At 32.7% G+C, this 26439-nt stretch overlaps 1 protein-coding gene across 1 annotated transcript; it reads left to right on the forward strand.

Annotated features, from left to right (window-relative positions):
- On the forward strand, positions 1 to 26025 carry LOC124355478 (G2/mitotic-specific cyclin-B2-like). The gene is made up of 8 exons (XM_046806629.1): positions 1 to 201; positions 6656 to 6834; positions 11700 to 12060; positions 12500 to 12658; positions 15428 to 15667; positions 17870 to 17988; positions 20059 to 20203; positions 25342 to 26025. Exons 1-8 carry the CDS (start codon positions 172 to 174, stop codon positions 25441 to 25443), a joined length of 1335 nt encoding a protein of 444 aa, XP_046662585.1. The 5' UTR covers positions 1 to 171; the 3' UTR covers positions 25444 to 26025.
- The last annotated feature ends 414 nt before the right edge of the window (positions 26026 to 26439 follow it).

Consider the following 26439-nt stretch of genomic DNA (forward strand, 5'->3'; position numbering starts at 1 on the left):
ACAACAAAAAAGTCGTCATATTAATATTTGGCTCCTACTTGAAACCTAACGAACATTTTGAAGCCCTGGTGGATTGAATATTATTTAAAAATCTAATTGTAAAGTATTTTGTAGATCATCTATCGTTAAATCTAATAATTTTATCATCCAAGAAGTCATCAAATAGTACGAATGGCTTTACGAGCTAGAAACACAAACGTGGTAAGTGGTTCTTAATTGTGTGTGTCAACGAAAGTTAGGCAAAATTTTAATAGAACCTTCTTGTAACATAATAATTGTTATTGTCACCTAGGCTACACGTTTTGTTTTGCTATTCTACTAATTTCTCTTTAATATCATTAGTTGAGCCCAAAGTACTCTAATAACCTAGCTCTAGTATGGACATAATTTGTCTTGTAAAGTTCATGATTTATCATGTCTATGCAGGCTGCGTATAAAATTAATAATAAATTGAATTGATGATTTTAAATTGAAGTATCAGTAATAACAGTTATAAAATAACTGATTATTATTGACATTTATTTTTTCTACTGTCAAGCTCAAGTAAAGTTAAATAATAGGCTGTTACTTATAAGGAAGTATGAAAAAAGGTCACTGTTATAATTGAAAAATGCCATTATTCCAGATTTTTACTGTGTTTCAGTATTAATTCAATTCAATTCTAGTGTCCACCATTATTATCTTAATCCAATTCTATCTTTTCTGCTATATATACAATTACAAATAATTTTGATCCCTTTATTCATCTAAAAGGCAGCTAGCCTAGGTTACGTCATATACTTATAAGGCCCATACTCAGACTGGTTTTCACAAACAATTTCACTTGGGCGGCTACAGCATAATAAGCGGTCACTAACACAATTGTATGATTATCGACTTTAAATGTTGATACTATCGAGTATGACATTTTACCTATAGGCTAGTTGGGTAGGGTACGATAAACGGACCCGGTTTTTTATATCGAATAATGTAATCATCGATACCTAATATTCGCATATCAAGTCCTAGACTATCAATCGATATAAAATATCTATAGTCCTCAATAACAATCATATGAATTTAATATTTACAGGGGTAGGGTACGATAAGCGGATCCGGTTTTTTATATCGAAGAATGTAATCATCGATACCTAATATTCGCATCTCAAATCCTACACTATCAATCGATATAAAAGTATCCATAGTCCTCAATAACAATCATATGTTTTAAATTAAAATATGAATTTAATATTTACAGTGATCAAACAAATTATTATAACCAAAATTAGGTTCAACCATATTTGCTCCTCTAACAGTTGCAGTTGTTTCTTTCCCACAAATTTCACATAATGGGTTTTTCGGTACGAGTCCAACATGTTGAAGTAAAAAAAACATGTCTTATCATCTTTCAAAGCAATGCCGTTTAGTTTTCTAAAATTGACTGTCATTTTTAATAATAAAATGTTACTTATAAATAATTGAAATATTATTACGAGTATTATTTGAAAGTGTTTACAGCTGTTGGTGTAGATTATTTAAGTTAATGATTCAAAATAATTAATCAGAATCGATTGATTATATCGATGGTTGTGATTAAGTAATATCGTTTGCCAATTTCGATATAAAAAACCGGGTCCGCTTATCGTACCCTACCCATTTACAGTGATCAAACAAATTACTACAACCAAAATTAGGAAAACTGAAGACGACCATATTTGCTCCTCTCACAATTACAGCTGTTTCTTTCCCACAAATTTCACGTAGCCTAATGGGTTTTTCGGTATGATTCCAACATGTTGAAGCCACGAAAAACATGTCTTATCAACTTTCAAAGCAATGTGTAGTTTTCTAAAATTGACTGCCTTTTTGTAATCAAATGTTACTTATGTAAAATTGAAATAGCTAGTACGGTCCGTGTATTATTTAAAAGTGTTTACAGCTGTTAATATAGATTATTTAAGTTAATTATTCAAAATAATTAATCTGTATCGGTTGATTATATTGATGGTTATGATTAAGCAATATCATTTGCCAAATTTCGATATAAAAAACCGGGTCCGCTTATCGTACCCTACCCGGGTAGTTATTTATAATTAATCATTGCCAGCTTTCTTTATTTAGACTAATGATGTCATTACCAGCTGTTGTTATTTCGTTAATGTAGGAGAAGGTTAGTGACAATGACAAGAACAATGGTAATTAATACGCAAATATTGGCTCAAAATGTTTTTATAAACAAAGAAATCTTTAAAAGCTCGTCTCAGAAGTGAGTGCCTTGCTGATCATCTTGCATAATATATGTATCAACAAGAAATTATGATTATTGGTGCTGATCCATTCATGCATTTTTAAGTGCTATGAATGTCTACCCTGTGAAGTAATAGTACTACGTGGTTCAAAATTACTTTGCTAGTCCTGGTGGTAGCAATATAATAAGCGACCACCAACACAATCGGATGATGATTATCGAATGATATGGAATCCATAATATTCATGACCATCCCAAGGACTGAAAGCAAGTTGTTGTACAAAATAACGTAACAGATATTTAAAAGAACAATATGGTTTGGCTAGTTTTCAATCGTAGAAATAAATATATCATAATTTACAAATTAATATTTAAGAATATAATTACAATAACATTTACTTACCTTATTTATTTTTAAGGATAAATGTGACTGCTTATGAAACAAAGAAGACATGTACGTCACTGTTCTTGCCACCATTAGTCAATAACAAAACCCAATTTTAATTTTAAATTTATTTGCAAACACGTTTTTGTTTTGAATAAATTTTGAATGATGATGTCAAGCTGAACAGCGTTTTAGGCTTTAAAAATGGGAGACTTTAATAAGCCGCCTTAGACACGTTATTCGGTTGTTTTTATCGAACAATTTAATATATTATCCTACTTTGATATGTAAAACTCTTAAACAATAAGAGTAATAATAAATTACCGTAACAAGAAAAACCTCGTACATTACAATTTTAAAAACAAATTTAAACCTAACCTAACAAAACCAACTATATAGCCTAGAATTAGATATCAAAGAAACCTTACAATATTTGTGACTTGCCAAGCTTGATATCAATGAGTAACTGATTTTTGAAATAGAGAAAAGAATTCTCCTCATGGGTTACCAGGAGCCAAAGCCACGTAAACAAATCTCTTCAATTGTGAGAAATATCTCTCGTATTTTCCTCATGTTCATCGCCATTTACAAAGTCTCAAAATATTAGTTACTTCTTGATGTTTATTGTTTACATTAAACTTACTATAACTAATAAGTTAAAATCATATGCTAAGTTAAATAAAATTGTAATATATAATTATTCCTTCCGATAAAAACAACTGAATAACAAGTGTAGGCCGCTTATTAAAGTCTACCCTTTAAAAATGTTAATATAGATCAGTTATTCTTTTATATGTAAAAGAAATGTATTTGTTTCAGATCAAATAATTAAACTTTACTTAAAGTCTTTCTGGGCAGCGTAGTACTTACGATTACTCTAGCCAATCTGAAATATTATTCCTGCAGATACTGATGCCGTAAAAACTACATTAATTCATTAAAATTTCGTAGTTTATTTTATTTAAACTAAAATAGTATGTGATTTTCGGTATATTCGTAATACCCAATTCAGAATGTTCAAAAAAGTTTTCTCAAGTGAGTTTTTTGCAACATCGTATTTGTTCTGACTTCTTGTTATGAAACACTATTTTGATTTCCACCTTTAGTTCTAGTTTTTATCTTCACATTACAAACAGGATACAGTACTTTGTTTTTTTTTAGGAGCTAGCTTCTTTTTGCTACCATTTAAAACATTGCTCAGAGTTAATAAAAACATTTTGAGCCAATATTTGCATATTCATCACCATTGTTCTTGTTGTAACTAGCCTCCTCTTACATAAACAAAATAGCAATAGCTTGTAATGACGTCACTAGCAACAGCTGGTAATAACATCACCAGTCTAAATAAGAAAGCTAGCAATGATTATTTGTGAATATCTAAAGGTCAAATGTCGTATTTGATAGTATCGATAAATCATCATCTGATTGTGTTGGTGGCTGCTTATTATACTGTAGCTGTGTTTCCTAGCACATATAATACATCTCTTGGTAAACACCTTTTTGGTGTAAAATGTTTATACATGTTAGTTTTTGTCTCAATAAGCTATATATCCCAGCCTCTAAGAATTTTCATTTGCTACAGTTACAAAACCAGAAGTGATATATTCTAAACCAGTTGATGTTACTTGGTGAACTGACATACATTTAAGAGATTTATCCGGACTAAAATAAGATGTTTCAAATAATTGCCACTCGACTTCAATCCCAAAACTTCCTTTAAGCAAACATAATTAGAAACCTTTTTTAATCCTTGTACTGAGTGGTGAAGTCATCACAGAAGGGTGATCTTTTTAATAGGAAAAAGCATAGTCTACTTCAAAATTTGCAAAGTCTTTTTTTCTAGAAATTATAAAGGCAACTGAGTTTTGTTCCAGACAATCTGATATGAAATATATTCAAGATGTTTCAATTTTCCCATCAGTTTGTAATAAGTAATGAAGGGTTGTAGGGCAGCTTGGTTAGCTGTCCAGAGAAAGGATTGTATCTCGTAACTCGTATGATGAAGGAATAATCTTTTACCAAATCACAATTAATTAATATATGGCCTTCTGTTAAATTTTTGTTTATTTCACTGTAGTGTCCCTTTTGCTGATTAATTATAAATTTATGTATTTTAAGCCTTAAATATGTTTCTAAAAATCACAATACAATTCCGGTGCTTTTTTCTGATTTATTGTTTCTATTGAACACCTATCGATAGTTAACCACTTTTTGTAAGTACCTTCATCTATTATTTCATTACTAAATTTGTTATGCAGTAAGTCAATTCACTACCACAAAGGCATTCTTTACACACATTGATGTAACAGTGCTGAGAAGGTTGATATGATTGATAGACTCGTATTCGAAATTTGAATGTATAAATGATTATACTAATCAATATAAAAACGGCGTCCGTTTATTGTACTCTAACTTAATTATTATTTCAATGTTTTTTCATTGTTTCTCTGTGTACCTAAAAATTAATTTCCCTTAAACAAACGCGTCCGATGGGATACACGATAGTCTGAGGTATTTATTTAAGATAGGGATCAAATATAACAAACCATCAAAACAGGCAAACAATAAAAACGCAATAAGGAAATGCATTGCAACGTGTACTCCGTTGGGTGCACAACGCACTTTACAAAACCCCGATATTTATACAATCGGGTACATAAATGCAGTTATGAAAGATCACGTGTACTATTCAGGAACATGTTAATGATATCTTCTGTGCTTACATATTTGTACGTTTTTAGTTTAACACGCTAGTCATGTCATTTAGTGGGGGCTCTCTCCCAACTCCCCCCATCTCCCAAGCAAGGAGGGTTGATAATAAATGTTTAGTGTGTTTTCTAGAATGATACCTTACTTACTTACTGCCGTGGCTCTTGGTACCCAAGGTGGTACTTTACCTCGCCAATACGCCGCCTCCAGATCTCTCTATCCATTGCCTCTTCTTCCCAGTTTTCTTATGTCTCTTCTGATCTGGTCTCGCCATCTCAACTTGGGCCTTCCTGGTGGTCTTCTGCCCTCCGGATTGTTTACAAGGACATTCTTGACTAAGGAGTCAAGAGAGTTCTTGACTAGAATTATACCTACATTGGAAAACATGTTTCAGAAAAAACGTAAAAATCAGACAACTTTTATTAGTGTGGTTCATGCTATCCCGTGATGGGGTGCCTGTTGGGAATAGTCAACACCCTCTAAAAAGGGAAGAATTGGATAATAGAATATGCATTATATATCTACTATTGGGTATAGGAACACAGGTGTAAATTTTCAAAAAAAATGGGGAAATAACTAATCCCAAGAGCCGTGGGGTAACCATGTACTTCTTGAGGTCAATTCTATGAAATGATAAAAAATAATTCTCAGGCTGCTTGACTAGTATTATTTTTAAACAAATTTTTATTTTATTCCCGCATGAGTTATAGTTCAAAACGAGATTTTAATAAATTTGATCTTAAATTCTATTTTGGAGAGGTGGCCATTTCTTTTCAGGTGTATGAGCTAGTTGTAGAAAGTCATTAGGTCATCTCCAAAATGTGCAATACTACAATAATGAATCTTGCACCATATCTTAAATCAAACTCTTTTCAACAAATTATATTTGTACAACTGAAAGCTTTCAACTAACTTTAATGGCTTACAAATGTGTACAAAGTTTTTAATGAGATTTGCGTAAAAATGCACTTTTTAGGGTTAAAATTCCTGATAAAGGAATAAAGTAACTATGCTATTATTCCAATTAGAGTAAGATATGATAAAATACTTAACAAAATTACAGGAAAATGTCTAAATTATGTATCCTTCATTTTATTATACATTTATGAAAACTGAGATTTTGAAGCAATAGGTATCTATCTCTCATGGTGCAATTTTCAAAAATTGACTTGCGCATAAGATACATCTATGTTGTAGTAAATTAGCCTACAGTAAAGGTTTCAGTCATGGTTTTTTATTCTGAAACAAGGTATGAATCTTTAAATTTCAACAAATTCCTTGGGTAGATCAATAATAGATAAATTGTGGAATTCACTAAATTGTAATATTTTCAGACCAGAGCACTAGACCAAGAAAATGTCTCAAATGCTCTTAAAGGAAAAATTAACACTCTTGCCGGGCCTAGGCGAGCTGCCCTGGGTGACATCACCACAAATACCCAACCAAACACCAGAAACAGGGATGCAGGTCTATTGAAGAAAGATCCCATCAAACCAGCTCCTCTAAAGGCCAAGTAAGTTTGTTTTTCTATTTTTATATTGTTTTGTAAATTATTAAGGACCTGACAACACCTTATTAACCCTTAGCGAGCCACAAATAAATAACCAAAACTACTCCTAAGAGCCATACACCTTAAAAATAAAAAAATTCCCACATACCAAAACCAATTTTTTTATAATTCTTATAATATAAGAGGTAAAAAAACGACAAAAAATATTTTTTTTTTTCACTTTATTGTTAGTTTACAGCCAAAAAATGGTAATATAATTTCACTTAAAAATTTAATTTTGACATTCTTTGTGTTCATATATAAAGTTAACAATAGTTGAACACAATTATTGTAATATTTAAAAAAAAGCATATAGTAATTTTTATTTAGAGAAAATATAAAGAATATAGTAAAAATGTATGTATACAAATTCAATAAAAGCAATGAAACTGAAAAAAAGCTTGACAATAAAGCCCTACATCACGATAATAATACATAAACTACACTGTACATTGCTTAAAAATATTGATTAACATCAAAATTGAAAAGATAAATACGCGGATCGAAAATGGAAGGGCGAATAAACATCTAACCTCACGGAGGCTACAGGCAGACTGAGCGCGCGTCAGTAGACGTCGTTGGCTCTGCGGGAGACTATGAACATCCGGCCGCCCGCTATTTTGTCGATCGAACAAGAGCCGTGACCTTCAAAATAGACACGAACGGTTGTCCCTTGTTTAACAGTTTTTACTAAGTTTGATACCCAGAAATGCTTTTAAATAATATTAAAAAAAAAAAAAAAATTGATTTTGCGTCAGTGGACGTCGTTGGCTTTTATCGCTAGTTTAGGCATGACGTCTAGTAACGTCATTGGCTCGAAAAGGGTTAAAATCATGTTGTCTGTAGGATAACACTGATAAGAGACTTCGAGCGTGGTACATGGGTTCCTCATGAATCTAAGAAGAACCCTATTGATTTTGATGTTTAATGGTTAAAAAGCTGTATGTCTGCTGGTCTGTGTATTGAACTTGTATAGTAAGAAATATGTATTTAGTATACTAAAATCATTATAAACTGTCAAGAAATAATTTCAAATAAGTTTAAGTATGGTAGCCCACAAGTTGATTTTGTTAAATAGGTTTTATAACCAACATTGTGAAATTACCCATAGATTCCATCCATAGAATGAACCAATCCTAAGACACTAATCTTAACGTAGTTCCTGAACCAATGAACCAATGCCGTTTAAAAAATTCATTAATTTTTTATAAATATAACAAATACAAAACAAACTCTATAGACTCTTAACTAGAATTCTTATACAGATAAATAAAATCTACTTTATATTTTTATAACCACCATTTGATGCAGCTATGTCCTGGACTGTACTAAATCTTAAAGGTTAACGTGAGAAAAGCCTATGGATGGTCCCGTACCTCAAAAACTTACAAGCCAATTTTAATAAAACATTGTGTACACATTTTAGATGTAGTCTACTATTTTTTCTATTATTTTCTAAAAGAAAAACTCACAATTCTCTAATAATTTTTATATTTTAACACGAGGCCTTTCGACATCAAAGATGCCATCGTCCGGTGTCTACTGTACGATATTACAACTTTTATTCTTAGGCCACACCTATTTTTGGAGCTTTATCAATGTTACGACTGAATTACAGAATCCACTAATTATAGGTGGGCTCATTAAAAAACGTATGTTACCTCAAAAACGTGCAAGACGATTTTTATAAAAAATTTGTGTAGTAACACATTAAAGACATAGTCTCCTATATTATAGCATGCATTTCAGCAGGCTTTGCAGGTGTATGACCACTGCTTGTACAAGTGAATTATATTTCCGATACTAATGTCGAGTTTGCCTTATTGCCACAATCAAGAAAATACTGAAAAAGTTAATATATATGGCCATTGTAATTTACTTAATTTTTAATATATTTTTGTTCCATAACATTTTGTCTTGTTTCCCGATCAAGAAAATATATATCACAGATCAGAGAAGTTTACTTCAATCAGAAGTCAACTGAAATAGAGTTTATAACAGTCTTTAAATTTTTAGTAAAACTTAAATAGTAACTGCCATTCATGTCTATCTAATACTTAATATTTGCTAAAAAAATGTACAGTTAAAAGTACGTTGAAAATAACACTATTTACATGTTTACATCCTTATAAACTGAAAAATATTTTTAATCCTTTAGAACTTTTAAAGCTGGAATTGGTACTTTAGTTCAAAAGCACAGTCCAGTAAACTTTCATCTAGCATAGTTCTTGCCGACTGGTTCAAAGGAAGTCTGTAGTTAAATTCTAACAATCTTATGATTTAAGACATTTTATGAGGTAAATGAGTACTTACCTAATCATTGAAATGAAGAAAGGTATGAAAACTCCTTAGAGAATTTACATGCTATAAATATAAACAAATTGAGAATAGTGGTAAAATTAATTAAACATGCAGTTGTGCTGTCATAAAACAATGTTTACACATTTGATTACATTTGACATGCTCTTTCAATTAATTTCACAACTTTAGAGACCAAGATGGGATTTTTCGCTACTTTAAAGACCAGTGGGGCATAGCTCAGAGGGATTTTATATAAGAATATGCCTACAATCATCCCAGGGACCATAAGAATGTCCATGTAAAATTTCAGTGCAGCCTGTTGAATAGTTAACATATGAAAACAAAACAAACCGGTACTTTTGCATTTATAATATTATTAGGATTACAACCCTCATTCTTTGTCCGCACCTATTTTCAGAGCTATATTGATTTTACGGGCAAAAAAGCTCAAATCAGTAAGTTATCGATGGGCTCGTACCTCTAAAACGTACAAGTCAATTTTTATAAAACTTTGCATACAAATTCAGGACAGCCTCCAATATTATATTACAACCCTCATTCTTAGGCCAAGCCTATTTTCGGGCTATATTTTTTAAGAGCCAAATACGGAATCTGTAAGTAATGGATGGTCTTATACCTCAAAAACATAAAAGCCCATTCAGTAATATAATATAGTAGACTATGACTAGAATGGGTATGCAAAGTTTATTAAAATGGGCTCGCATGTTTTTAAGGTTGGAGGCCACCGATAGGATGTCTTCAGTACTAAAGAGTGAGGTTTGTAATATAGTGTAGGAGACTACTTTTAGAATATGTAGATAAGTTCTATTTGGTTGGTCGGTGAGTGGAGACCTATGACCTGTATTCTGTTGTTCAGTTTTTATTAAGTGCATGTTTAAGAGTTAGTATGTATGGACTACACTCACAACATGGCTGTTGTGATTCTTGACTTATGAGTGTCACAACGGTCTGGTATGTTTTGAAATTCTCCTGAGGAATAGATCAGATTGCAGATCTCGAAACACTGTGTTACTGATTGTATTGTATCACTAAACAATGGCAAATATCCGGAAAAATCCTGTTTTCTTCATGTATGCTAAGTTTTATCAAATGTTCTTGTACTTTGAATTTTGTTTTAATTCATCTTCCTTTTATTGCATTGTCTGGTACCTGACGCTGTCTCAGACTTGACTCCTGGAATCTGGAGTCATTTTAGTCTGAATAGATCCAAAGAAAATCTGCAACGAAGAAGCTCAAATGAACCATTACACTTTTTTGACATCAGAGACACCTATAAATAGGTGAAGTGGCAGTATCATTGTCTCCCAATTGTGCCTGACATTTGTTTGGTTTTGGCAGAATGAGTAGAGTTAGTATGCTCTTACTTCGTTTTCCAAGTCATGACATCAGTGTCTCTGCTGCTGTAAATAAATTGTGTAGCCCATGATTTTTTAGTATCACTTTCATTGTTGTCCTCATCCGACTCTATGATTACGCAACAGGCTTTTAATGAAACAGTCTATGTAAACAAACATTGATATTTCTGTATTACTGCACTTCTGGCCACGTCTACCCAACAACATTTAGTGTGCAACTTATGTCTGTATAGCACTGTGATGAGTTGCTAATCAAATATAGTACAGTTCAAGGTAACAGGATTTTTCTGGACATTTGCCATCGTTCAGTGAAACAAAATATCAGTAACACTACATTTCACATATACAGAAAGCTTTATTCATAAACATCAAGTTTAGAACAGGTGTCAAATACAAAATAATATAAATGAAAATCAGTACAATGTAATGGAAATCAATTGCCTTTAGTTCCTTGTAAGTTTTTAACAGTTGTTGCAACTATTTTCATGTTCAAGGAATTCACTGATTGTGTAAATTGATTTCTTCACAAGCCAGGAATACAGTCCTTTTTTAGATTTTTTTTCAATTGTCTTGAGCTCGATAGGTAAAGCATTATATAGTCTAGCTCCAGCATATGAGGGTTTCTTTGCGAACAGAGCTTACACAGACAGTACAGTGTCACGTTTCGGGCAGTAGTTATTTTTTCAAAATCAAATCCAGACAGTCTGGATTTTTGATTTAATTATTTATGACACTCTTCTGTATTTATTTTGTACAATTAATTCACACAATGAACAGAGTGAAACTAAAGCAAAATGTAGTAACTATTAAATAAATATTGGTGGATTTAAAATATCATAAGATTCATTATATTTTGTAGCCTAGTTGATATGAATTTTATTGATTCTTTCCCTATCTGACCAATATTATTCTGGTCCCTATCTGACGTCGATTCAGTAGGTGATCAATTATGACACACACACACACACACACATGCACACAATATCTAATTTTATCTAAAGATAAGATATGTTTAAATATATTTCTTGAAATGATTTTCAGGCCAACTCAGTTGTACATTTTGCCAAAGGTTACTTTCTGTACAATTCAATAATAGAAGTTATATGTAAAATGCATTGTATTAATACAATTCAAAATATTTTAATGTTGTAGAGAACCATTGAAACCATCCATTCCAAATCAAACTAGCAAACTACCTAGACCACAACAAAAACAAACTACTGTCAAACCTTTTCCTCCTGGACGCACCTTGGGCATCAAGAAGAATGAAAAAAATGTTTTTCCTGAAAAAACCATTCTTCCTGAGAAAAAAACTGTAGCAGAGAAGAATGTGGGTACTGAAAAGAGTGAAATCATTGCTATAAAACCAGTTGAAAAACCAGTTGCTGTTATTCATCCAGTACAGATTCCTGTTTTGGGAGATGTTTGCGATATTGACAAAGAAGATGCTGGAAAACCATTCTTAGTTTCAGAGTATGCAAATGAAATCTACACTTATCTCCGGAATCTGGAAGTAAGCATTTCTATTGTATCATAATTAGTTCATAAATTTTAGTTTTTAGTTTAAAGTAAAAATGCTTTTTCTAGTCAATATTAGTTCATGTATTGATCTGTCAGTACAAAAACTTAGTTTGATAACTTTGGTATTTCATATTCTATAGTACTTCAAGAAAGGTTTCCTTAATTTTTTCATTGTTAATTTCTGAATTAATGATAAATGTGCTTTTTATCACAACTAGTACACAGACTGAAAATGCTGTTAGTTCTGTTAAGTACAAACTATTTTTGCCATACCTATGTTCTTTATTATTTAGTAGTATTCTTAATGTAAACGATAATCAACAAGAAATGTGTAATTTTGTTAGGCAGGATAGTAAGTTTATTCATCCAAATTTATTTATTAGCAGTAAATTGTAAAATGTGATCAAGTTGAACAATTTTTATGTTTTTAGATGAACTATCCGGTTGCAGAAAATTATTTATATGGACAACAGATTACTCCAAGAATGAGAAGCACTCTTATTGACTGGTTGGTTGATGTTCAACAACAGTACCACCTGTTCCCTGAAACATTGCATATATGTGTTGCTATCCTGGACATGTTTCTGCAGGTATAATTTAAAGAGATATTTAATCATTGAAAAATCAAATAAGAGAAAAGGTTTGTGTTTGTGTTGTGTTAACATCTTATAGTTAACGTATCAACAAATTATCGTAGTTTTGTAAATATTTACTTTTGCAGTTCTGTATATAAAAGGGCTATTCAGAAAGTATGGAATGTTTTGCAATTTTAAAAAACCAAGTACAAAAAAAATTGTTATTATATACGTGTGAAAGAGGGACTAAAATGCTACCTTTCTAAATAATCACTATCAATTTAGGCAATTTTCATAATGGTGGACGAGCTTTGAAATTCTTGTCACAGAATTCTGCTGTCTGTGATCTCAGTCACTCAGTGGCATGTACCTGGAGTTCCTCATCATTGTCAAAACATTGTGTTGCTAGCCAGGTCTTCATTTTTGGGAACAAGTGAAAATCACTTGGAATAAGATCAGGTCTGTAAGGAGAATGATGAAATATTTTCCAGTTTAATGAGTTCAAGAGTTCTTATTTGCTGTATAAGGTCGGGCATTGTCTTGTCATGCAAAAGCAAAATTCCAAATGACAATTTTACTTAGTGCTTCTTTTGGAGAGCTCTCTTAATATTTTGCGATGTTTGGCGGCAGTACTGCTCAGGGTTTATTGTTTGCACCATGCTCTAAAAAATCAACAAGAATACCTTGCCTGCCGCAGAACACTGTTGCCATGATCTTTCTTCTTGAGAAAGTTTGCAGAGATTTCCTTGTCTTTTTAGGGGAACTTATGTGTCCCCCCCCACTCCATGGACTGTAATTTTGTCTCACAATTCATATATTTCACCCAGGTTTTGTCTCATGTACTAATCTATCCATTAGTGCATCACCATGACTGTGGTAGGCCTCCAAAAACGTCAAAGCTGCCTCCATTCCTGTAAAAATTTTTGGCACCAATCTAGCACAAAATTTGTGGTAGCCAAGCTCCGTGAAACTTGTGGGAAACATAGAGAAAGCTCAGTTATTGTGGTTTTCAAGAATCTTTCATCAACTTTGGCGACTAGAGCACCAGTCACAATGCTTGGACATCCTCTCTTTTGATCCTGAACATTTGTTCTGCAATTTTAAAACTGAATTCACCACTTCCTAACTGAACTTTGTCATTACGTTGTTGCCTTAAACTTCACATAGTTCCCGATGAATTCCTGTTGGTTTTAAGTTTTTTGCCAACAAAAACGAATTTCAGACTGCACTTCAACTGATGGGATTGTCGATTGCAGCACATATTTCAAAATTGAATATTTAAAAAAATGGACAACACGAAGATGTACGCATTGTCATGGCTGGAAGCTGACTGATGTGCTGAACACGAGCACATCAATATGTACACAACTGGCAGCGTAAGGTGAAAATGTTACTTTCTGAATAACTCGTGTATGACACGTTTGCAACGAGTCTTCTATGTATGTTCACAAACTGCAGCTGATCGGTTATAAACTGATTATTAAAACATGTACTATATGTGTGAAAAAGCATAGATAGATTAACAAATTATTATTCTTTTGTCAATAATATTTTGCTTTCAGTTTGCATTTGTCTTGATTTTGCCCGAAAAATTGTCTTGATTTTTTAACAAGTATTACAATGGTATGTATTAAAATTGCTAGGGTTGCTGAACACACTACACACATGCAATAAAGTAAAATTATTGTTGTAAAAAGGGTTTCTTAAATCTATGGATATACAGTGGAGTCCCGCTAATCCGAACACGTGTAATCCGAACGTCGGTTAATCCGAACAGGTCCAGGAGGAATTATTTATAACGATAATGAACAGTTATAGGAACTAATTACTTAAAAAATGAAAATGGGTGCATCATTTCGTACATAAACAAAGAAAACTTTAATTAAATAGACATACAGTATTTTATTAAGACAAATTGTGTACGGTACAGTACATAAATAATGAAGTTAAATACAGTACCAAATTGAAACTTATAGGTTAAGTATGAGTTAAATTACTGTATTAAGAAGTGAAATCAAACAAAATTGGACGTACAGTACTGATATTATTATTGAGTACAATATTAATTGTTAAAAGACATAAATTCAGTTATTGTCTTCTGTCGCATTAAAGAGAGTCTATTGGATGACGCGTAGTTTCGTACAACTATTGAATGCGTGGACCTGTACAATATCCAGTACGCTCACATTGCTTAACAATAGAACTGTCACACTAAATACGGTAAATGTGCTTAGTATTCGCAAACACGTTTATTTGTCAAGAAATACAATGCAACAGTCAGAAAAACATGTTTTAATAAACAATGTTGATAATTCTATAACAAAATAGACCCATTCTCAAGTTTAAAACCGTATTTTTCTGTAATCCTGGCTAATCCGAATAGGGCTCGGTCCCAATTAGGTCGGATTAACGGGACTCTACTGTATTTCCCAGTTTAATCAGCAAAATATGCCATAAGATATTTCTTTGTAAAGATGTTGTTTTTGTTTATATCTCTGAAGTAATAGTTGTCAAAAAATGTCACCAAGTTTTTGCTTCAAAGGTCACTGAAAATTACCAAAAGTTGATACAATACAAGTTTTTTTAGATCTTTTGGAACTTTCTGGGGTCGGGTTGTAAAATCACAGTAGATATAAAACACCAGTAGTTAACATTGTTACAAACTTTTAAAGTGGTATAGGATCTCTGTCTGCTTGAATCAGAATTGTAACTTTTCTAAATTGTAACAAAGTTAGTCAAATGTAAGTTACATAATAGATAAAGTACGTTCATTTACTGTTACAGAAAGTGACCACTGTTACAAGAGAAAAGCTGCAGTTGGTTGGAGTTTCTGCTATGCTTGTTGCCTGCAAGTATGAAGAGACGTATTCGCCTGACATAACTGATTTTGTTTACATCACAGACTCCAGCTTTTCAAAGGAAGAAATCCTTGCCATGGAAAAGTATATTTGTCACAAACTGGACTTTGGATTTGGCCGGCCAATATCCTTGCAATTTTTACGCCGTTACAGCAAGGCTGCATGTGTAAGTACTAATTTGTATTTCATGAAGAAATGTTGTAGAATTTTTACAGTATAAATAAGATTTTATAGAACAAATCTATAAATGAGATAGGCTCAGCTGATTTTGAATAAATTTTTTTAATTCGTCATGTTGCAATGAGTCATGACACGATTCATATCTTTAATTCCAAGTAAAATAGTTTACATTCAGTACAGATATTTCTATAAGAAACTATTTTAGAAATAAATTTAAAAATTAATATTTATGACAGCATATTGTATTTTTAACAATTTATTATACGAGTAATTGGGAAACTAAAATGTAAGTTTCCGAGGTGAAAAATTTATGAATTTAACACTTAACATCTTCACTGTAAAGGCGTCTGCTGCAGTCAACATGTTAAACTGTGCCCTGATCAATGAGTAAAAAGAACTCAATGGTGGGGGGGGAGGGGTTAATGTTCAAAAATGTATATTTTGATTTGAATGGACTAACATTTCAAAATTTCCATGAAAAGGCTAAAGCTATAACAAAGTATATAAAATAATCCATCATTCCAGGCTGATGAGCGTGGAAATTAAATAAAAGTTTTTAACACGTTCACAACTGTGTATTTTCAGATTTTTTTTTTTTATTTTGCATCGAATTTTTATAAGATAAAGGCAATATTTTTTACATTAAACGTCTAAGAATAACGAGAAATCAAAGTAGGCTTTGTAATTTTGCAAAAAAAATATTTCAGTATGTTTTAGCAATGTTTTTCCATGTACCTTAAGGGTTCCTAAGAAATTAATTTTTTTTTAAAATCAAGCAATCATGCACAGGATCACATTTAACAATCTACCAAGTCAGGCTAACAATTTAAAGGCAATAATGAAATTCATAGCAACATGTACGCCATCAGGCACACAACACTTGTGAAAGATCGCGTTTACCCGATGGGGTACACGTCGTCGTGAACATGTTAAATCCATGGCATATATTGGGTATTATTAAAAAGGTCCGTATCAGCTCTTATTGATAATCTTTATTGATAAATTTTTGACAGTGTAGACTATTAAAAAATAACAAGGTTTGATACCTGAGAAGGAGTTAAAATATGTACATACAATTTTCATAGTTCTTAAAGAAAGGTACAGTAATTTGTAAAACAAAGTAAATAGCAAGTTAACCATGCCATTTGAATCAAAATGTTGTAGTTAAAACAAAACCACAAAGTGTTACTACAAATGCAACAATTCTTACCACACAATCCCCGCCCATGGCAATGTTATTCAGGTTACTTTTGGTTACTCTTTCTCTCTCTCTTACTTTGACACAGTCAGATATTTCTGGTTTTTCTAAATTCATTTTGTCGTTTAGTGGTTTACAAAATTTCCAAGAAACCTGAACATTGTATATACCATCACTAGTCAATTAACCACTTTTAAGATTATTAAAACATAAATTTCTGAGAAATCAATTATATATATATATATATATATATATATATATAAGGTATTCTAAGTTTCAGTTAACTAGTCTTAGCTGTTAAAATGTAAATAAACAATACTTGAAAATAAGCTTGTTATTATTGTATTGATATGTTTTAATAGTAACAATATTCTGTAGAAGTTCTGAATTAAATTATTCTTAATTATGAGGTGGTATGAAATAGTCCTTACATAATTCTAGTCTGTATTTTTGACTGCCATTTTGGTATGAATTAACTTTTTCAATTCAAAAATATGACTTTTTCAAATATTTTTGTAGGCAAAATAATTCTAAATCAGAGAATTTACAGTGGCAGAGGCTTAGGAGAAAAAATCAGTTTTTAGACATGTGATTGTGAAGTAAGAATGAGTGTGAACATCAAATTACAGTATTTCCATTGTAACTTATGATCAATCATTGCTTTAGGCATTAGAAAATAGACATGTTTCCCAGGATTTAGATTATCAATATCTGTTTCATTTGCAGGTTTGTGCAAGTTTTAACAGTCAATAAGAACAGAATCTTCTATACCTACATTAATGTTACCTATCGAGCAATGATTAATTATAGACCAACTTCTCTCTTGGAAACTTTTCTAACTGTTCTCCCTATTTACCTCTGAGATATCTCAATACCTGAGATAACTATAAGATTTAGGGATTTATTAGACATCATCCATACTTATTTTTATCTATCTGCATAACCATAGTGAAATAAATTAAATTACCACATGTTCCCATACTGTTCTAGGCGACTCCACTGCAGCACTCAATTGCCAAGTATTTCTTGGAACTAGCCCTTGTAGATTACAGAATGGCACATGTGAAACCGTCTCTTGTTGCTGCAGTGTCCTCCTACATTTCACTGAGGTATTTATCTTGTAAACCTATATTAAATTTGAATGGTACATTATATTTAAGATAAAAACGTTGCTTGATTACTTTTTACTTACTTTAAAATAAACTGTGTTGACACTATTCATGCACAAAATTGCCATTGTATGATCAGACTTGACCTACAAATATTCGTTAGTGGTCATCATGAAAAACTGGATACTCTTTTTTATATTTTATCATTATTTTTTTAAACTTAGTTAATTAGTGAATAATATTTTGTATTTGGAGATTGGGTTGGCTCACTTAAAAGCTTTTAGGTAACAAACGCAGCTTTAATTCTAATATGAAAAAGATAACTTATACTGAATAATACATATAAATCTTGTGATCTAATTAGAAAAACTATTGAATTTTCAAACCAAATAAAGAAGACCGTGGTAATATACTATAATAATATAATTCATCACATAGTAATAATGTATTAATTAGTGAAGCAGAGGAGTGTTTTTAACATTAACACTTACATAGAGTAGCCTATAGCTAGGGCAAGTTCGTTTAATTCTATTGTAATGAATAGTCAGCACATTTTTTTTTTTTTTGTTTCAGATGTTTTTTATCACTAGGTTCTTTGGAATAACATTTCATTGTTATCGTCTTGACTGTTTGAAATAAAATTAAAAAAACTGCTTCTGTGTAGCAGGAGACGATTGCCGGACTGTCGACTGCTTCGACTCATGAATAGTTTTCTCTTGATTTTTGCTTGTGTGAGGTTATTGATTCTAGTGAATATTTGATAACATTTTGTAAGTTCTGTGATCGTATTTCATTCCAAAAAGTGTTATTGTTCAAAACAATTTTATCTCAAAAAGTTTTTAAAACTAATTGTTTTTAAACCCAATTTAGTAGACTAAATCCTCTCTATTACTTTTTTTTCATTGCATAAACTGTGATCTCCTAATCCTTGTTTGGCCTTTTGATCTCTAAATCAAGAGGTCTTCCTTTGACTGAATAAATCCTATGTACCAAGTTTCAAGTCTATAAGACCTTTCTATCACTACCACACACAAATCCACAGTTGTAGGCAAATGGACAGATATTTGACCTTTGGTGCCCAAAATCAATAGAGCTGCTCTTCCTGTAACAGGTGTCCAATTCCTTTAACAGCGATGGTCTAGCTAAAATGTATGTCCTTTATATCAGAGAAGCCTCCAGATTTTAATCTAACCAGCTTATAAATGTCCACCATTTACGTACAGGGATGGGTAAACAAACCTTGTAATGAGTCTCAATTTATTCTTTAGGATATATATTAACGTGTTTTATATCAAATTCAATATTATATTTCTTCACTATACATTTTATTAACCAATGGATCAGTATGAAGTTTAAACCTTTGGCTCAGAGCCTGTCATCTCAGGCATATCTTAAAACTTCCAACCTAGTTTTGCAGTTTCGTTTTACATTTAGGATCTTCCATTCTTTAGAGAATTAGATCAAAAACCATTTGTGAGTGAATATTTATGGCTCCCTACAATTTGTACGTTCTTGACATCTCCAATGTTCATCTTGAATGTTTTGGATTGATAGTGAAAATAATTGTTCAATAGTTCTTTTTTCCCAAATTCAATACCTTCTTTCAAAAGGAGAGTCAATACCTTCTTTTAAAAGTAAAACTGTAGAAATCTCTAACCAATACATTTGATTTTTGCGTGAACAAGTATGTTCTGTGTACACAAACAATTGTGCTAAATGCCTTTTCCATGTCACACAGTTCTGTAAGGAGTTTCTTTACCAAGGTGAGAGAACTCAAGGATATGTTTAATTCCTCTTGTCATAGTGCAATTACACACTAACATTTTACTTACACAGTTTTATTCATAAACAATAACACACTCATTCATCATGAGCCACTTTGTACGATAACAAGTGAATAACTGTATCATATCTATCAAATATCCTAATGCAGGTCTTATTTTATACCACAGCTGTATGAACCAGTAATAACATGACTACCAATTACAGCAGATGTAGACGGAATTAAGTACAATACGTTCATAAAAATTATGTCAAAATTGAGGGTTATGATAAATTTGAATTTTTCAGCATTACTGACAACGGTTTGGAGGCTACAAAAGAAGTCTGGACAAAAACTCTCACTCACTATTCTACATACACCTACAACCATTTGAAGCCATTAATTCCTGTCATGGCATCCATTATTATCAAAGCTCCATGTGCCAAACTTCAGGTATGTAGTTGTTTTTACTGTACAAAGGTATAAATAAAATCTATCTCCTTTTTAGAAAAAGTTTAACAATAACCTCTCTTAAGTAAATTATACATGGTTTAACTATTAACCCTATGCACTCGAAGGCAGTATTTATAATATTTGTTCTTGGAGCTCGTATGGCCTCCACCATTTTGTTGGAAGTTCGGATTAATTTTTGCCATAATGTTATTTCAGCTCATATGTCCTGCTGTACTGGCCAAGATATAATACATCCATAGCTCGTAAGGCCAGCACCACTGGCCACTAAATATAGCAGTTATATTTTATTGTTGTCTTTGTTTCATAATGAAAGGTATTTTAACCCTTTGGACGCCAATGCCCAAAGCTGTCGCCCTACCCATTACGCTAGCGCCCGAACCAACCGTACTAGCCAAAACCGCCAGCCCCTGTTTTGACGTTTTTGTAACCTATTACGCTTTGCTCTGTATTATCCTTAGTTTTATTTTAATTGGAATGTTTATTTTTTTATTTGTAGGAAATTATATGCGCTATCGAATAGTGTTATTATAAAATAGCATTTAGAATGGAACTACATTGTTTATGATATGGTAATGCCTAACCAAAACATTTGTTTACATAAAAAATTTCACTTCAGGCCAAAATATCGGTACGAAAAAAAAAAATTTTTACCTATCGGTAATATTTTTATTCGTTACAGATATTATATCTAAGACTGCTCAGAAAAATTCAGAAACTGAAAGTTGAAAAGTAGTTTTCACAAAAAATACTTTTAACCCATTAGCCTACTTCGATGAGACCATCTCGCCGCTAGCGCTATGCACGGTAAAATACTTTGACGAAACCATCTCGCCACCAAGTAGTTCGCCTATTTCTCACAAGATATCAGCACCATTCAGTCCTAACTTCGTTTCTGTGTTCTATGCAATAATGGGAATTGAATAATTTTAACTTTACAGCTTGGCAACACTGCAGTTGGGGAAGGGAAACATAAACAGACGATCGGAAAAAGTAAACAGCTGATTTGAGTAAACAACTAAGCGTGTGTACAATGGCGCGACATGGAGCTTTACGTAGTAGTGAAATTGATCGTTATATTGACAATGACGGATTTATTTTAAGTGAATCTGATGGTGAAATTGGTTCTAATCATGTGGAAGAAGAGTGGAGGATTGATGGTGATGAAGAATTCAGCGACGGTGATTCTGACAATGCCCTCTCAGATATTGATTTTGAAGAGATGGACGTAGGCCTAAACAATGCCGATGATCCTATGAATGATTTACATTTACAGAATGTTGAAGACGTTATTAGCAGTGTGGCTTCTGGTGTAAACTGGATTATGGAATTTTCCAATATGGAATGACGAGCCAAACAACCTAAAAAATATTGTGTTTTTAGGCTTTTTTATAAAAGATTTTTATTTTTTAAATTAACTCAAAATTAATATCAACTTACTATTTTTAAGTCGACAGTATTTGTATACTTAAAAAAACATTGTAATAATAAATAATTGTCAGTTAAAAAATAAAAAGTGTTTATTTTGTAATTAACATAAAATGAACCCAAATTAAAAAAAATTAACATTAACTTTTTAATTTTTTTTTTTAATGAAAAATATAGTTTAGGATGCTTTTATTAAATATCCCAAGTTTTATTAAAATCTAAAACAGTACAACTAGAGTAATGGAATTTTAAGCAAAATTTTCCATTTTGGGCCAAATTAATTGGATTTACTGTGGAGTTGAGAGGCTGGAAATACTAGTAGGCCAATGAGTTAATTAGTGTTGATATTAGAAAACATTTACTATAACTAGAATTAATTTTACAGTAGAAAATACGTTTGTACATACTGAAACCGTACATCGCCGCTCGCACACCCACAGCAAACATCAGGGAAGCGCGCGCCCATGGTGGCGAACGGGATGCCGGATCAAAACAAAACTAGGTAAAAAAGAACCACCGTGGTCAGTATACTCAGGTTCATTTACTAAGACACAGCATAGGCCCTATCCAGTCAATATAAAAATATATATATATACTATAAATAAAAAAAAATAAAAAGTGCCTGCAGTAGTATACCTCAAACAATCCTTGTCAGGTGCAACCTGCATACAAAAATTAGAAACGCCATAATTTGAAACAAGAAATGCCAATTCCACCCGGTATCCTTCGGCTAAGGGCGGGCTCCTAATGAAATCCAAGAAATAATATCTAAAACTAACTTAAAATTAAATAACAAAATATATAAAATATATAATAATGGCAACAATAACAATAACAAATACATAAAGAATATGATCAGGGTATCACAGATGTTGACTAGTAGAAATGTCCATCATGGTGGCCGTCCTTCAGCAGAGCGCAAAAAGCGAAGGTTCTCTGCGACCACGCATGATGGAGAGATGACAGCAGAAAATCAACTCATCTCCTGGACCTCATCAGTGAGGGGCCGTAAACTTAGCCGCACATGTCAGAGGAGAACAGCTCAGCAAAACTAACAAACACTTAATTAAACAAAATATTAAACTGGAGCTACTCCTAACTTGTACACCACGGCTCGGAGTCATCTACCACTCTACCGGAAAGGCCAAACGCCTTCAAAAGGTCAGTGGGCTCTGCAGCCAAAAAACCACACACACATACACTATATAAAACACACATGAGCCGGGGAGATATAGGTATTGAACCGGCTCAATACTTACATAGAATTATAATAAGAGAATCTCCTCATTACTATAAGTCTATATCATAGATTTTCTTCAAAAAGTAAGAAAAATCTTTGTCAACAAAATAATTATTTACAAATATATATACATTTGTCCCCGTCACTTGTAACATGTGTTTAGGAAACTAAACACACAACTAAACTGAACAAAATTGATTACAGATAGTCTTATTTACTTCTAAAATAGTCCTAAACAGTTAAAACAGACTTTTAAAGTTAAAAAATAAATTTTAAAAATATGTTTTTCTCGAACGGCGGATCGATCGAACATTGGCGTTTTTCGACTAGACTTCGACGGTCCGATCAACCGGACGTTGGCGTCCAAAGGGTTAAAGTAATTTTTAAGTAAAGCAGTAAATTTTAAATTAGTCTATAATTCTAGTTTTATTTAGTAAAAAAATGTAAAATAGTTTATGTCAGAGTAAAAAATAACTGTAAAAGTCTACTTTATAACATCTTATTACATATCTTTGTTAACAATATACGCATAAGAGTTCAATTTCCAAAATGTATGTTTATCTTTGTATCAGAAAGATTCGTTAAAAATAAATTTTAAATTATTTTTCATTTCTTTTTTAAACTTTTAAATTACTATGCAAATAATGCAGAGGAACTTGAAAAATAATGCCGATCTGGGGAGGTAAACTACAAATATGGCCGCTGAGCTGCCAATGAAAGTGGTGCAGGCATCTGTACTGGCCATACGAATTGCGAGGACAAACTGAGTGCAAAAGGTTAACGTAATGTGATGGTGCATCCCCTACCATGTAGTCATGTGGTGTTGACAATGTGATGGTGCATCCCCTACCATGTAGTCATGTGGTGTTGACAATGTGATGGTGCATTCCCTACCATGTAGTCATGTGGTGTTGACAATGTGATGGTGCATCCCCTACCATGTAGTCATGTGGTGTTGACAATGTGATGGTGCATCCCCTACCATGTAGTCATGTGGTGTTGACAATGTGATGGTGCATCCCCTACCATGTAGTCATGTGGTGTTGACAATGTGATGGTGCATCCCCTACCATGTAGTCATGTGGTGTTGACAATGTGATGGTGCATCCCCTACCATGTAGTCATGTGGTGTTGACAATGTGATGGTGCATCCCCTACCATGTAGTCATGTGGTGTTGACAATGTGATGGTGCATCCCCTACCATGTAGTCATGTGGTGTTGACAATGTGATGGTGCATCCCCTACCATGTAGTCATGTGGTGTTGACAATGTGATGGTGCATCCCCTACCATGTAGTCATGTGGTGTTGACAATGTGATGGTGCATCCCCTACCATGTAGTCATGTGGTGTTGACAATGTGATGGTGCATCCCCTACCATGTAGACATGTGGTGTTGACAATGTGATGGTGCATCCCCTACCATGTAGTCACGTGGTGTTGACAATGTGATGGTGCATCCCCTACCATGTAGACACGTGGTGTTGACAATGTGATGGTGCATCCCCTACCATGTAGTCATGTGGTGTTGACAATGTGATGGTGCATCCCCTACCATGTAGTCATGTGGTGTTGACAATGTGATGGTGCATCCCCTACCATGTAGTCATGTGGTGTTGACAATGTGATGGTGCATCCCCTACCATGTAGTCATGTGGTGTTGACAATGTGATGGTGCATCCCCTACCATGTAGTCACGTGGTGTTGACAATGTGATGGTGCATCCCCTACCATGTAGTCACGTGGTGTTGACAATGTGATGGTGCATCCCCTACCATGTAGTCACGTGGTGTTGACAATGTGATGGTGCATCCCCTACCATGTAGTCACGTGGTGTTGACAATGTGATGGTGCATCCCCTACCATGTAGACATGTGGTGTTGACAATGTGATGGTGCATCCCCTACCATGTAGTCACGTGGTGTTGACAATGTGATGGTGCATCCCCTACCATGTAGTCATGTGGTGTTGACAATGTGATGGTGCATCCCCTACCATGTAGTCATGTGGTGTTGACAATGTGATGGTGCATCCCCTACCATGTAGTCATGTGGTGTTGACAATGTGATGGTGCATCCCCTACCATGTAGTCATGTGGTGTTGACCTACTTTCATGAGTAAAACCTGTTGTTTGGTCTATCTGATTGCTCTGTGACATCTACCTGTTCACCCACAAGTAAAAAGGTAGATTTGTTGAAGGTGGTGTGCAATTTTTAATCACATTATGCATGTATAATGCAAGCTAATGATTCTGATTCACTGAGTTTATTGTTTCCTGAACAATACCCAGTGGGATAAAGCACTGGAGCAGAGTTGCAGGGCCATATCTTGAGTCTGAGAAGTAAAATGTTTGCTTCATTGTATTTAACAAAAGAGTTATTTCCTTCACAGAAAACATTTAAATTCTACAAGTGTTGTTTTACTGGTCTAAGTGATCATTGTTATATTTACAGGCTGTCCCAAAGAAATATGCGACTTCAAAGTTGCAGAAAGTCAGCTGTCTTCCAGTCCTTGTGTCAGAGGAAATGCAGAAATTGGCTGAAATGCAAGAATAAAATACAATTATCTGTATGAAACCAAAATACTGAAGAATTCATAGACTTATCTTTAAATTATTATAGTATTCGTATTGTATATTTAAGAACTATTGTGCATTTACAGTTTGACAAGCTATAGTATTTAAGCTGGTGTTTTATTATATTTTATAAATTTAGAACTTTTACAGTTATTATTACTATTATTATACATATATAACTTTCCAAATTTCAGTCCTTTTATGGAAGTGCATTTATATAATTTTAATAAATGTCATTTTTACATGAGTTGTTTTTTTATATTGTTGACTATTTATACTAAAAAGTACAATACTTTCTTTAATCATTTCACTCTTTATACAATTTCGCTACATTCACAATGGCCTTCATTCACAAGCCTTCAAAGGTTTCTTTTTTCTCTTATATATTGGAGTACTTTTATCTTGTGCTTTTATTTGTTTATTGTATCTGTACATTATTATACATTTTGTTTTTATGTAATGAATTAGATAGATTTAGGATTAAGTTGACTGTTTCTTTAATGTGTTATGTCTGTCAGTAAACATTGACATAATATTGTAAATAAATGAACAATTGTTAGAATGTTTGTGTATGGTGTAGTGCACAATTCCAACTTATAAACTTTCTCAAAAATAAATCTTAAAATTAAAGTTTTTTTTTGTGGTATTTGGCTTTCATAAAGTTTTTTGTTTGTAAATATCTCATGTGCTCTTTTTTATTCTGAAAAGTATTATTTTGCTTGTATTCAATGTATAAGAAGTATTTACAGCTTGTAGTTTGATTTACTTTACATTAGTGCAATTATTGTGGTTTTAGTCCAAAGTTAATTTGAAACTTATGCAGTCGGATATTAAGTATGTATTGTAAAATGTGTGATGGTACAAAAAAGTAATATATAAACATTATAGTATAAACCTATTATTTAACCAGAACTATTCTTATCATTTTATGTAACAATACAACATTAACTTTACTACAAAGTATACTATTATTTCC

The sequence above is a fragment of the Homalodisca vitripennis genome, chromosome 2 (assembly GCF_021130785.1).
Source record: "Homalodisca vitripennis isolate AUS2020 chromosome 2, UT_GWSS_2.1, whole genome shotgun sequence".
Taxonomy (NCBI): domain Eukaryota; kingdom Metazoa; phylum Arthropoda; class Insecta; order Hemiptera; family Cicadellidae; genus Homalodisca; species Homalodisca vitripennis.